We start from the raw sequence: 15,740 nt of genomic DNA, 5'->3' as shown, positions 1-15,740 counted from the left end.
TATATATATATATATATATATATATGTGTGTGTGTGTGTGTGTGTGTGTGTGTGTGTGTGTGTGTAAAATAAATCAAATTGCTTTAATCTCAACAGGAATATATTAAGTACTTTAAATTTAAATGTTAATTAAGTTAAATGTTGTCCCAGTAAACAATTTTTCATACATGAATGTGTATAAATATGTATAAACATACATATTCATAAACATGTATAATTATACATGAAATATGTTCATACATGTTTATATATTCCTCTTTCTTTTGTAAAATTGTTTTTTTAGTGTAATAGAAATAATAGTAAAAATTAAATATAATTGAAAAAGAAAAATTTTCATACTATTTGTTTTAGAAAAAAAAATCAAATTTGAAAAAATGTAAAAAAGTTTGTATAATTAAGTTGTATAATTATATAAAATCATGCATAATTGAGTATGAGCAATTTTTTTTAAAATTTTTCTAAACTTGTTTTTGCAATGCGAAGATCCCTTTAATTATTTTTAATGTTTTCACATTACTATTATTATTTCTATTATTTATACACTAAAAAGTAATTTTACAAGAGAAAAAGTGATATATAAACATATTTCGCACATGATTATACATGTTTATGAATATTTATGTATGTTTATATATATTTATACATTTTCATGCATGAAAAATTTTTTACTAAGATAAAGATAAGAAATATATTGAATGCATGGGCGTATTCAGGGGAAAAGAGGGAGAGAGAGGGTTTGGGGGGGTTCAAATCTCTCTCTCCGAAATCTTTATTAATTATTTCATTCTGAGAGGATCCCGTTAGCGCACATCTTGATAGCACATCGGTTGGTGTCTAATAATTTTTCACTGCTTTACTAATGAAAATATTTTATTTCGAATTAGTGATGTACATACTTTATCGAACTCCTCTCTTTTAAATGTAAAAAACATACAACTTTACTTTTGACTTTGTGTGAGTTTTTTGCTATTATATAAAAAAAAAATTGTTTTCTTCTCATTAATAAGACCATATAAATAACTTTAAATACTTCTGTTAATTCGAGCTTTGACGAAATATGCAACATATAAGGAAAATTTTCATAAGGTTTTTGTTCCGCAAAAAACAGAATATACGCTATAATTAATATATTCTTGTATAGTAACTGTATTGCCCTTCTTTAAAAAAAGGCTTTAAAAACATAAATAAAAGTTGCATAATGAACAATTCTTCCTCTTCAAAATGAAGAGACATTAAAAGTTGTAAAAATATTCAAATGGAATTTATTAATGTTAAAAATTGTTGTAAATTACAACAAAATTTATATAGTAACGTTTTTTTTCGGTACAATGGCAAAATCCTTTTTTTTAGTGTTATTCCAATCGGTGCACGGTACATCTTTGGGTTGATTGAACCCCCTCCCCTTACTCCCTAAAAAATTTTGCAATACGTCCATGATCGAATGCAGTATTGATATTAGAAAATAACAATTAAATGAATATGTAATTACAGTATGTATGACATAAGTATGTGAGATTATTAATTTAAAGATATAGATTATTAATTTAATTTAATTTATCCTCCAAAAAATTATTAAATCGTTAATGAAAGTGACAGTAATAATTAGAGAAATGTATCTTTTTTGCGTATTTTCATTCTATCTTTTTTACGTTAAATATATTATATAAGTATATAAAGTATTTTTGTGACGTTGTGTGTGTGTGTGTGTGTGTGTGTGTGTGTGTGTGTGTGTGTGTGTGTGTGTGTGTGTGTGTGTGTGTGTGTGCAGGGTGTCTGGAAATAATCGCCAAATATTTCATAGACAGGTAGAGCGGACTAAATTGAGTCGAAAAGTCCTCTACCATTTTGTAAATTTCTCCAATAGTTAATGAGATATTAATTCTTAAAGATAGCCGAATACGCACGCTCGCTCGGTCTACTACTGCGAAGTGTATATGCCTACCGATCACTTGACGCGCGAGAGTTGACCTTGAGAGTTGGGAATTGGTTGGCAAGCGCTCCGCGCCGCAAGCCTCCGTAGTTCAGACAGCGTGCTTGCCAAGCTATCCCCGCTCCCCACTGCCCGCACGCCAAGCGATCGGTAGGCGTATACACTTCGCAGTAGTATTCGGCTATTTTTAAGGATTAATATCTCGTTAATTATTGGGGAAACTTACAAAATGGTAGAGAACTTTTCGACTCAGTTTAGTCCGTTCTATCTGCCCATGAAATATTTGGTGATTATTTCTAGACCCTGTATATAAATATATATATATATTTTTTTTATCTATAGTAACCTGCTTAAAAAAAATCACAGATTATGTTACTTATGTTATATTTATTTAAAGCGATCACATACATCATAACAGACATAAATAGGATACTCTAGATGTGTCATTTATATCGATAAACTATACATTCTTTCCGAGTACTTAACACGAGGTCATATAACGTGAACACATTATAATTATAATATGCTATTTGTTTTTAAAAGCACTCTCATATATCATTTAAAATAAATAAATGTCACTGTAGATATCCAACAGTGATAACATAAAAATCTTCGACATTAGTATAAATATCAACAGCATTACATGCAAAGTATAACTCTCTGTGAAGTTTAATTGATAACAACACGTTAAAATATTTCAGTGCTATATAAGATACTTTATGAATCAATAATTGTCTTAAACTCGCTAACTTCATTGTGCTCGTAATGCTCGAAATTATATTTTTATTAAACAGATTTTTCTTTTAATATGTAAATCTTTTTCAGTTTCTATCAAAATAATTCTAGTTTCATAAATCACATTGGAATTTTAAGAAATAAAAAACTGCGTAAAAAATATTTTGTGTCAATTGTGTCAATCTAAAGAAGTTACATGAATATAACTTGTTACTGTTTCAAATAAACACATGTCACACATCATGATTATCATTAATATAGTATAGAGATACCTAGAAATGTCTGCAGAATTTTGATAGAAAATCTATTAGAAAATTTTTGATTTCTAATGTTGCTTTGGTCTTTCATACTTTGACTTACACAAGCTCTAGTCGTAAAGACTAAATTCTTTTACACATGAATGATTACACATTTAACTTATTATGCGATGATGACGATTATGTGATTACAATTTATTATTTCGTCATTCCTTATTATTATTATTATATATATATATATCAAAGAAAAATTCAGTAGTACTATGATATCTTAAAATGCTTGGATTGCGTGTCAACGTGTGGATAAAGCAGTTAAATTGATAGAGAAAAATAATGTTCAATATTTTAGATATAAAAGCAGATAAATTTCGCGACATATAGGTTCCTACAAATCGGAATGTTGGATAATTTGGATAACGTGAAATAATTAATAATGACATGTGTATAATGAAAACGTATGATTCTGTAAATGTGTCTCTAAATTAAGAAAAGTTCTTACATTTAGCAGCGATGCACTTGTATAACATGATTTCTTATTTTGCTTTTCGTAAAAATTTTATAGTGATATGACTGAACAAAAATTTGTGCGTCTTTTTTCACATCGTGCGTTCGTGCGGACGCAGTGAAAGTGGAGAATCGGTATTAGCATTGTTGTAAACTTCTGCTGACAGGATTTACATACACCTACTATGTTAAACACGAAAATTCTTAATTTATTGATAATTGATATTTTCATTATTTCAAATAGCAAAGTATAAATTATTTATACGATCTAAAATTACTTTCTCCTTTGGTGTATTACCTCTAGAATCTTACAGCCAGTATAAATTGATCGAACATAATTGTAAAAAGGTGATTAATACGAATAACAAGATTTCTTCGGCTTACACGCTTATGTTGATAACTTATAACAAATTGTGTTGATTATAATGGATAACAAATGATGAATATTAACTGGTCGCAATCAAGTTAGAACACAACTTTGTTCAATCTTAACATTGTTAGTAAATCTCCGACAAAACACAAATTTCTATACAGTAGTTACATAACAGTGATTCTATTTAAACTAATTTTAACTAAAATTTTTATATATACATTTAATGATCTAATTAAACGTGTTTACTGAAGTATTTTCTTATTTCGTAATGTAAAGTAATATTAATGTTTGTGCCTTGTTATAAAAATAAATGAGATAAGTTAAATGAATCGAAATAAATACATATATATATATATTTCTTATTGCAAAATGTAAAATATCTCACGTTCAACTTGTACATATATAGCTTCGAATATTGATGGAAAGCCTTTAGTCTTGACTTAGCAACATTTTGTATATACGCAACATTATTAATTGTCGTTAAAATTAAATTTCAAGCAGAATTTCATGGCTTTTTGATTAATACACAAACACACATACGAAAGTTAGTCCAAAAGTTTCCTTACTTTAGGAAAAATAGAAAAACAAAGTTTAAAATCTGAAAAATTTGTTTAACTTATTACATATACTATTTTAAAAAAAAATACTTCCAAAAAGGTGAATCTCCTCTGATTTTCTTCTCGATCACTACTGTATTTTGATGCTCTAATTACGAATATGATCGTGAATATTACTGACAAGATCATTTTCAAGGTTAAATATTTAAAAACGATTTTTTTCACATTTTTTCACGCTTTTTGCGTAGAAAATCATGCGTCCTTTCGCAAAGGGGAGAGAGAAGGGGAACACGAACCAAAATCTAACAACTCTACTTGTGATCACATAAAATGTAAAAGTTTATATTTAATCGTAAAAATGATCTTGTCGATAATTTTCATGATCATATTTGTATAATTAGAGCATCAAAATAGTAGTATACCAATCGACAAGAAAATCGGGGGTTCACCTTTTCGGAAGTACACCCAAAATTCTTTCACATCTTGCACCACGATGTGTCCATTTTTTGCAAGTCTATGATCAATCCAAAAAATGAGTTTCCCTATTTTTTTTTTCATAAAAATGACCCTGAGATACGTTCGAAAGCGTTATCCAAGTATCTCCGTATATCGTTTTATTCTTGTTTGTTCAATATTAAATATGTTAAATATAAGATAATGTACAGAGACATTCGGGTAAAGTTTCCGAACACAGTCTTGAGTGGATTCTTAGAAACACTCTCTGTATTCTCTGGATTTTGCTCCACAAATGACTTCCATTTCTTCCCTAAATTGAAACTTTAGGTGGTCATCAATGATTCAATAATAACGAAGAAGTTAAGACTATTAATAGATGACTCATGTGGAAAATGAGTACAAAGCGTGAAAAAATCTTTTTCACGATACAATAAAAAATGTATAGAAAAAAAAGGTGAATTTATAGAAAAATAACCAAAGCAAAATGAATTAAATTTTTTTTAGATTTTTAAATTTTGTCTTTCTGTTTTTCATAATAAATAAAGAAACTTACTTTTGGACTAATCCTCATATAATTATACCACAAGGTGCAACTAGTCCATATAAATATATTTGTGTAATACTTCACGTCAAATAAACAAAATTTTTTATCGAAATTTTTTGGCTCATTGTAAATGTTGTAATTTAAAATACTACGTCTTTCTATGTTTCTTAATGTAAATTCTCTTTATCATGGACAATAAACGAGCAATTGTTTTATTAATAATGTGATATTGCAACTTAATATCCTGATTCATAGGATAAGAATCATCCTGATCATCATTTTTTCTTTGAAATTAAAGAAATCGTAATATAATATAAGAAAAGAAACAAATTATTTTATCTTGTACCAAAGTTAATAATAAATAACAAAAGGTTTTTTTTTAATTTTATCTTCAGAGATTGTTCATTATGATTGCCATATGAAAATCGTATAGAAATAAATTTTACAAAATAAATTATGTACATGTCCATCCATAAAATAATTAATTTTTTTCTAAATTATCAAAGTCTTTGTTTTCAAAGACATTTCGTCCAATATATCTTATTGATCTATAATATAAATCATATGATGTACATATACTTTTACATATGTAACAATAAATAAATCTTGAAGTAAAAACAACGGAAGCGATATTAAAGAAAATCTATTAACATAACGTTGTTAAAAATCAAAGAAAATAATTTTTTAATATAGAAATCGAAAAATGGACCATGAACAATGATTCAAGCAAGCCATATAATATAATGCAGCGATGAAGCGATAATGAAGCGAAAGTAGAACGATTAATATGAATATATGAACGTACAACCTATTGGCCAGTGGTTTCCGTATCCTCCTTTGATGGAACAGACCTTGATCGATAGGAATACAATGTAAAAATGATTTTGTGTGACAGTTAATGAGTAGCAAACCTAAGAGCGGATTGATACTTTGAAACGAAAATGTGTATGTTAGTATTATGACGGATAAAAGGAATTTGAGACAAAGGAAAGAATAGAAATAAAATCCCATTCATGTTTTCGCATTAAGTGATCCTTATACGTAAAGCTTGATACTCTTTCTTTTTGTAAAAATTACCAAAAACCTCCCGCACTGCGCCCGCCCGGTGGATTATTTACGCGAATGCATGCCCTTCGTGCTTCTTCGACATCCTCTGTAAAAAAAACGCGCTTATATTCCTACAATATGAAGAATGAAACAAATGAAATAAAAAAATCCCACTTGATTTACGATAGTTCAAGGTCAGACAATTTAAAATTATTCTTTATTAGTATGATACCACCAGAAAATATATCACGTGTCTAAAAATTAAAAAAATAATTTATAGTAAGACTCACCGCTGATAGAGAAAGTAGAATCTTGTAGGTTTCTTTGCCCTTCAAGTCTTGGACCCTTCGTGGATGGTGTCACCACGGCGGATTCCGGTAAAGTAGGTACACAAATGGCTGCTTGCAATTTTATCTTTGGACTGTCATGAATTGAACCGTTCTGATTGACTCGTGCCGCTGCCGCAGCTGCCGCTTTCGCTTGTTCTTTAGCCTTTGCAATCGCGGCGTCTTCTTCGGCATATCTCTTTGCCTCTGCTTCGGTTCGTGCAATTCCACGTGGTTTCTGGGCAGTTACAAGTTATAATTTCTAATTTCAGTAATAAAATTTTGATTAACATTTAATTTTATTCTAACTTTGATTAACATTTAATTTTATTCTTGTTCGAGTTTTAAATTAAAATTTAGTAAAAATATATCTACTTTAACATTATGTGCATTATTTAAAAATAACATATAAGAGTTGCGTTCCAATATTCAATATTGAAAATATATGAGATACGTTACATGCTCTATACATGTTTCAGTACTGGTAGGGAATATCGCAATGCAATCGCAAAAAAGTAAAAAATAATAGTAGAAAGAGAAGAAAAAAAAATCGATATATTATACCTTTTCTTTGTCATTTATCATGTCGTACACATAGGTCCCGAATGGATCCGCATTTATGTACTTTCCGAAGCCATGAACAGCTTTGAGCTCACATTCATCCACGCATACGCGTCCGTTGACAATCACGTATTCAGGTACTCCAGTTACTTCCATACCCTGTATGTATTAACAATATTAATTAAATAATTAAATTACTATCACATGATATACTTTTTATTATATTATACATATAATTAGCCATATTGTAATTAGCAATAATTCAATGTCTTTCTGAAAGAATTATCATCATTGAAAATATGATAGATCGCAATCTTTCACATATTTTACGATGAAAACAATTTACATACATTCTTAGACAATATTATAATTATCGAAAGCGGATGACTTAATCAAACTTGCTTCGAAGATGTTGAAGTCAACAGCCTGGACGTGAGTCTGGGCGGAAATGGTACGTTTCCTGTTGGGATCCCAGACGACAATGTCGGCGTCTGAGCCGACGGCTATAACACCCTTTCGAGGATATAAATTGAAAATTTTGGCAGCATTTGTGCTGGTAACTGCAACGAACCGCATAGGGTCCATTATACCAGCATGCACACCTTTCTCCCAGAGCACTGCCATCCTGTCCTCTACACCATTCACGCCATTGGGAATCTTCGTAAAATCATCTTTGCCCAGAGCCTTTTGTTCGGCATTGAACGTGCAATTGTCGCTGCCGGTAACTTGAAGATTATCTCTGAAAAAGTCGTGTTAGTGCATGCCTCTGAAGATCGTATTCTCGGAAGGAAAATTAAATCATCAATTAAATACCTTGACATCGAGTAAAGGCTAAAGTAAAAAATTAATAATACAAAATAAAATAATAGTAAACGTCAAATGATTAAAAGTTGGAGGATGATACTCATTTAATAGTAACCGTTAAACTAGCAGTTTTTCCTCTATTCATTTAATCGACATTAATTGCGCTTCACCATAAAGGCAACTTCTTACGTCGGAGCTATTAATATCCAAGTTACGCTTATGTAATTCTTATAATTTTGTTATTATAATTTATTGTTATGAACGTTTCAGCGAAATAATATAGGATAATAATCCAACACATTCTTGATCGGAAAGAAAGAGAATGAAAAAAAAGATTAATAAACATAAGAGTGTAAATAAAGAAAAAATTATACATAATAATATTCATAAAGTGCCAAAATCATAATCTTCTCATTTTTCATTTTTTTATTTAATTGGAAACAAATATCTCTTAACCAAAAAATTAAAATATTTATTGTTTTTAATATAAAAAAATTCAATTAAATAGTACGAGAAGGAACAACCCAGCCATTATAAAAATATTAGGGATTCTTTATACAATCTACTTACTGGGCCAGGTGTTCAGTTAGATAGGCAGGTGTCGTTGGGTCAGGCCGCAACGGTGGGTTAGTAATAAAACGCTTTGCTCTTTCCACGTCTTTGCCATATTGCTCGCTACCATCGATACCGATGGTGCTTGCCAAGGTTTCCCCGAAAACGATGATACCGTCCGATCGCTTCGCCGACACAACGTCGGCAGCCGACTTGCTTGAAATTGCCGTTATATACAACGGACTATTCACCTAAACGCGATATTTTTATTCTCTCATTGAACTGTTATATTCTTTTTATCGTTATGTTTATTACCTTTAATTAATCAAAACAACTTATAACTGAAAAAATTTATATCGAAATTCAATAAAAATTTCAAAATGTTTTAATATTAAAATTATCGCTATTACCTTTTATTAGGAGACATAATAGTGTCTCGCGCTAATTTATGTACAGTCTTGTATTTTATATACAAATATTAGTTTTTAATTATACTAAAGTAATTTCATATAAAATATATGAAATATATAACATTAGCATATAAAATTAGATCTGTGTTTTTAATTCTAAAAAACGTATTTTATGATAAATATCGATACTATATGTCAAATTTTATACAAATCATAAAGCTATCAAACAAAATCTTTTTCAGTTGTGCTCGATTTACATCTAACAATTTAAAAAAGCTTCAAATAAAATATATTTTTATATCAATGCCTATAAAATATTTTTACATGCGCAATACGTAATGCTAAAAGTAATAAAAATAACCATAAGAGAGAAATATTTATATCTAATAAGTAAATGAATAAAAATAAGAGAAAAAGGAGAAACAAAGATAACGAGTTACGTTCAATGCGCATGCGAGTAAATTTCGACGATCAAATATAAATTTCAGTGTGCGAACGGCATAATTGTGCAATTTGCGCGTATGTCACGCAAGCGTCTAGCTGGATTACATAGAAACTTAAATTACTATTGCTGCAATTGCAACCTATTTCCGTTAATCAGCGGAATAGAAAGTATATGGAGGGCGCGAAACAAGACTTTGGTACTCGATAATAGATATTTAGGGTCATATATTATACATACATGCAACATTACTTGAAAAACACAATTTGAGATCAATAGAATAAAAGATACCTAACGGCAAGAAACACATCGAGTTTTTTCTGTTCAAGATCTTCAACACTCTCTATAAATCTAACTTTTTTTTCAATGTGTACGCTTATTTAGAAAAAGACTAGTCGTGCCTTTCCTTTTAAGTAGAAAGGAAAATATGTTGATACGACTATTGCATCGACCTCAAAAGAAAGTGTTTTCCGGCATTTTATAGACAAGATACTATACTTGGCAAATACGATTTATTTAAGAATGTCTGCAATCGGATCTATGTTTAAATATTGCTGCTAATAACCAATAGTTTGTATTGGCTAGTTTTGATCAGTAATATATATTCGATTTGCTAATTTTCAAAGAATCAAGTATCTATAATTTCGTATAGATTTCGTAAATTTACGTTCTAGCCTGCTTCGATGTCAAAGTCATCCTAAATTTATCATTGGCTTTGACTCACTTAGCTAACATGTTCACAAGTACTCGTGGCGTATCCGTATCAGGTCTGAGTGGTGGACTTATAACGTGGCCGGCGGCATGTCTCCAGCACTTGTGTAAGTAGTTGGTACCATCCGTGCCAATTGCAGCTGCCAAGGTTTCACCAAAGACACAAACATCACGCTTACGCGCGGCCTCCACTTGTTCGGCGGCACTACGGCTCATCACATGCACTATGTACAGCGGACAATTGACCTAAGCATGCGGAATTTTGATACTAATACTGCATAAGATGCGATAGTAATTTAAAAAAAATATATATTTTCAGTTGCTGAGAGAGAAAGAGAGAGAGAGAGAGAGAGAGAGAGAGAGAGATGGGGGGGGGAGAGTAAAAAATTAATTTTTTTAAAGCAATATATCTTTTTTAAGTATATGTAAAGAATGGAATTTAAAACTATAAAATTAAAAAAGAAATATTTAAAAAGATATAAGGAAAGAAGAAAGAAAGATGACAAAGTATAAATTTAGAGAGAAAAAAAAATTAAATTAAATAGATAAGCAATAAAGTAATTTTAAGCGCTATTATCACATTTTATGGCGTGATACAGATATTTCTTGATTTCAGTACGATTCGAAAATTTCATACATCAGGCACATGCTACGAAAAGTAGCGTCCTGATTTCTAATCTACTAAATTTATGATCGTTCGTGAACTAAATACTGTTGCGGATACCGTGCCAAGTACATCTATATAGAACCTTAAAAGTAATCTAGTAATCAAATATAAAAGTAAAAAAAGTAATCAAATATAAAAAAATCTTGCGTGTTTGAGACAAAGTAAGATATACATCAAAACAGATAACGAAGAACGAATATACGAAACTCTGACTAAAAGATATCAATGTTTTAGCAATGATATCACAGCGAAGCGTTTACCTGATTCGCGATAACGCATGCTCTATTCACAGCCTCCGCTTCGACTTCTTCGGGGCGTGACATTTCGTGGCCTTCTGGGCCAGTTACTCCTGCGGCTAATAACTTCTTCGCATTCTGGAACAAGTTTATAATGATAAAAAAGAACTAGTATGTTGTATTTCACATTAAAATCCTGTTTCAAACAATGTGGATACATACTATTAACCTTCATTACTCGTATAATTTTCAAGTCACATAGCAATTTTATTAGCTTAGCTTTCTTTTTATATTACTTTGTTCGTCAACCATAGTAAACAAAAGATATTAAAAGCTTAGAAATTACTATATATAAATACACTATATATTTTATGCTTTCAGAAATATATCTATATTGAAACGTGCGAAATTTCATAATCTTAAGAAGATATTAGCAAGGATTAATAATCAAAAGTATCATGAAGCAACGAATTGATCGGATAGTGTGTGCGTTAGTTAGCGTATGTTATCATCATTTTGTGTATGTATATGATATACCTCCGCGATAAGATCACCGTTCTCCGCATGTACCATAGCAATGGCACCAATCTCCTTGCACGCCTTGAAAGTCTCGATCAGCTCCGGATCTCTGAGCATAAACATATCGTGGTACGCCATAAACATTTTGAAGCTACCGACGCCGTGCTCTTTCACCAGAGTCGCCATATCTTCTTTGACCTGCAGACAGATGAGGCAATGAGTATCGATGAATAATGAATTGCGAACGTGGTTTCCTTTCGATTGTATGATGGACAGCAAATAAGGAGGTTCAATGGCAAATCGCTTTCATCTATCGTGCCCTCAGGGAGCACGTGCGGTTTTCTCATCCGCCGTCACTCGGTATTCCAACCGCGTGATCGGTAATCGTAGATCGTAGTTATAAGCCGATTACTACGGAGAACTACACAACCAATTTACAGAACGAGTTTGTTAGTTTTCCTACATTTGGAATCGCTCTGATCCAATCTCTATCGAATGTCGATAATTAAAGCTCTGCATTTTTTAAGACCTGAACCATGCTAAGAGACAGGAACTACGAAAAATTGAGTTTAACTGTATTCTCTTTCCGCTTCGCCATATTATGAAGAGAATATAATTTGAACAAGAAAATGAATAGTTAAATCTTAATCTTTGATCATCGATGTAATGATAATCAGATTATTACTAATATCAGACAGTATAACATCTGATGAATTTCATTAAGTTTAAAACTTTTGAATTGAATTACGACTACCTCAATGACCAAAAAGTATAAAAGATAGAATTATATTAATTTTATGTAATTCATATATCGTAACTTACATCGGAATTAGATAAATTGTCATTACGATTACAATTGATCGTCTAGTTAACATAATCAACGTGTAAGTCTATAATAGATAAACGTTATAAAGTGTTGATTTTTTTTGAAATATTTAGAAATGTCATAATTTTAAATATGATTAACAGAAGGGAAAAAAGATGTCAAACCTAAATAAATTTTCTTTCTTAGGAGGATTTAATTTGTTAAACATTGAAATTATCTCGTTCCGGATAACTAGAAAGACAGAATAAATGCACATGGCGCAATGACCTGGCTTAAACATTATGTTGCACTTATAGCGTAAACGCTTGATTGATATATCATATCATAAAAGCAGTAGTATAGTAGTCGATAGCTAGGAAAACTGATCAAATTAGAAGTAGATACTTGTGACATGTTCTAACAAACTTGATTGGATTGCAATATATCTGTTGTAAGATATAATATATAAAAAATATAAACTTATAAAATGTTTTAATCAATTTACCTTCGGACTCCAAGATGTAACGGCGACGTGCAACGCATAATCGCAGCATACTTTTTGATCCGCCGATTGCCTGTATCTCTCGTAAGCCTCCACGAGGCTTTCGTCTTTTCGCGGCACCACAAAATCAATGATCATCGTGGTACCGCCAGCGACTGCGGCTTTTGTGCCTTGATAAAAGTCATCTACCGACTTGGTACCCATAAACTCGAACTCGAAATGTGTATGTGGATCTATGCCACCGGGCATTACATATTTTCCACGAGCATCGATGGTTCTCGTGCCACCCGGAATAATGAGATTACGTCCCATTTGTCTGCGAACAAAAATGAAAATTTTTGTCAAATAATTTCCTTCGTCCTTCGCAATCAATTCGAGAGACTTTTTGATAAATTACAGTTCAATTAATCAAATCTCAGTTGACATTGACTAGTTGATTTGGATAGTTTCTATCGATTATCTAACGTTTACGACCAGTCACGCTCGTTTGATAAATTAGCGAACGTAAATGTGTTATCTGTTGCTACACACCTCATTCAGTGATAAAATTACCGCGAATGTAGTCACATTTAGTTTGTATAAAGTAGCGGTTAGACAAGTGAGCTAAATATATTGTAATATTACCGGCATATTACCAATTTAAATACACAAACCTCGCTATTTTTGAGAATCGTGCGAATCTGAGCTTAATAATTTGCCCTAATAAGTCTACTGGTGATTCCTGTACACGATGCGCATTATATGTATGAATGCGGAATATACATCAATATTACGCATATCGTGTAATTAAAATGTATTTCATATTTGCATACCTGATGATACCATCCTCGATGTAGACATCGCTGTCGATTATCCCATCGTCGTTCACAACCTTGCCATTTTTAATTAACAATCTGTTCTGCGCGCTCTAAAACAAAATAATATTTGCGTTAGTTTAACGAGAGTTTATAGTTTCAAAAATATTGTTTCTAATGATTGTGGGATATAACGGATTCAGCAGATCTCTTCTACTATCGATCATGATTCGCCCGACTGTCCTTGGTATAACGCAACTTGATAGTACGCAACGTGCATGGACTTCAACATCCGGCATACGCAATTAATGTATATACGTGCGCATCGTCGTGTACTACGGTATTATCAATCAGCGATGTATAAGAGAGTGCTCGTTCACGCACTTCCGCCAATGTACGCGATACGGATTTAGAGCATGTACACGATGTGCATGATCCGATAAGGTTAATAATTATCCTATGTTTTTTTTAAAAAATATACATAAAATACATTTCTGTAAAATACATTTTTGCAGCGAAATGCAATGAATTAGCATTAAAAAAATTTGATCAGTGTATAATTGGTACTTATTAACGTCGTAAAATACTGAAATACTAAATATACTAGAAGTTTAATTAGAAATTGAATGGAGTTTGTAATTATTTCATTTCTTACTATTATTTCATGTTCATGATAGGTATAGATAGGTATGTAGATAGAAACTGATACCAAAAGATTTAATGATGTCAAAGATCTCAATGACCAATTAACGAAATCAAAAAGTATAATATAACGCAGTTATCAGTTGCAATTATCTTTTGTTTCATTATTGACGTAACATTGCATTCCATATACGATTTTTATCTTCTTGGAGGAATAAATTGCAGGGAGAGGAAGGGGGGAGGGGGGAGAGAGAGAGAGAGAGAGAGAGAGAGAGAGAGAGAGAGAGAGAGCCGGAATTAGAATATGCACCACAGCTAGGTTGCATCGTATCGATGCATGAACGAACATTCCTTTAAAGGGATGTCATGTTTGTCATTCTCGTGCGTACAGAGAGAATATAAAGGTCCAATTCTTAGAGAAAGGCACTGATGAGGATGACAGGGCGTCCGTCAGAGAAAAAAAGAACAATTCTCGCTACACACTAGCATAGTCTAAACTTCTTTGCTCCCCATGGAACCAATCATGTTGATATAACGAATTCTTCCGGGCAAGCTCTACAAGACCCCTTCGATTTTGAGCGAATTTTAGCCGCCCTTCGATGCTTCTATGTTACCGATCCTAATCAGTTCCATACTGTTTCGCATCAGAAAGCAATTCGATCTACGAATACAGCTCAAATACTATTTTACAATTTGTTTAAAGAGATTTTCATGTCACATAACTGTGAAATATCACAAATAAACGTTTACATTATTGATACGAGTTTCGTATACAATCATTGACTTGGATGATTTCTTAAACAATCTGATAAATACACTTTTTGATAGATATAGGATTTGTTGCATCAATTGAAGACGTTCAACAGAATCGGTGCAACAATGCATCTCGATTAATGCATATCGAACTAATATGTAAAATTCAAAACAGATACGTGTAGAAGATACTTTATGGGAAATGTAGAGAAACGCCGATGCTTGACCTTCGAATTTTATGTGCTGAGAGACCATCGGTAGATGTATTTTACGAAGGCGGAGACCTTGTCATTTTCAGAGTGTAGTATTAGCAGCAACCGAGAACATATGTGTTTCATATGTTAGAATTAGAAATCAGCGCGCGAGTATTTTCGGCGAGCATGCTCTTCAGATACGTCACGTATACGGCATCGTGTGTGATTTTTTTAAGAGAAATCTTTGCGGGAGTGCCTCGAGAGCAATAAAATGAAGTATCAGTCACTGATTTAACTCTCTCAAAACTCGCAAATCGATAAATTAAACAGAACATGTTTGGTTTTATTGTTCTTCTCTTCTTCTCTCTCTTTCTTTCTCTTTGTCGAATTTTAATTATGTATAAGTAATAAACTTTTCG

The 15,740-nt window shown here is 31.6% G+C and overlaps 1 protein-coding gene across 9 annotated transcripts in view; it reads right to left on the bottom strand.

Annotated features, from left to right (window-relative positions):
• Positions 1 to 15,740, bottom strand: part of LOC108693465 (dihydropyrimidinase) — a 27,731-nt gene that overhangs the window by 3,583 nt on the left and 8,408 nt on the right. For 2 of the 9 annotated variants that reach the window (XM_018202484.1, XM_018202446.1), the window contains exons 2-11: positions 13,751 to 13,845; positions 12,942 to 13,254; positions 11,650 to 11,829; positions 11,137 to 11,250; positions 8,665 to 8,897; positions 7,693 to 8,029; positions 7,294 to 7,449; positions 6,694 to 6,967; positions 6,434 to 6,509; positions 6,071 to 6,207 (exon numbers count right to left, since the gene is read on the bottom strand). In XM_018202484.1, coding sequence (XP_018057973.1) covers positions 6,165 to 6,207; positions 6,434 to 6,509; positions 6,694 to 6,967; positions 7,294 to 7,449; positions 7,693 to 8,029; positions 8,665 to 8,897; positions 11,137 to 11,250; positions 11,650 to 11,829; positions 12,942 to 13,254; positions 13,751 to 13,845 — 1,821 coding nt within the window. In that variant the 3' untranslated portion in view covers positions 6,071 to 6,164. Of the gene's footprint in view, positions 1 to 6,070; positions 6,208 to 6,429; positions 6,510 to 6,693; positions 6,968 to 7,293; positions 7,450 to 7,692; positions 8,030 to 8,664; positions 8,898 to 10,222; positions 10,456 to 11,136; positions 11,251 to 11,649; positions 11,830 to 12,941; positions 13,255 to 13,750; positions 13,846 to 15,740 lie in introns of those variants that run through there. The other 7 variants (XM_018202485.1, XM_018202463.1, XM_018202438.1 and 4 more) reach the window with 6 other exon arrangements.

This window comes from Atta colombica, unplaced genomic scaffold (assembly GCF_001594045.1).
Source record: "Atta colombica isolate Treedump-2 unplaced genomic scaffold, Acol1.0 scaffold109, whole genome shotgun sequence".
Taxonomy (NCBI): Eukaryota; Metazoa; Arthropoda; class Insecta; order Hymenoptera; family Formicidae; genus Atta; species Atta colombica.
Note: the sequence above shows the minus strand (reverse complement) of the source record. Positions and strands in the feature narration are given on the sequence as shown.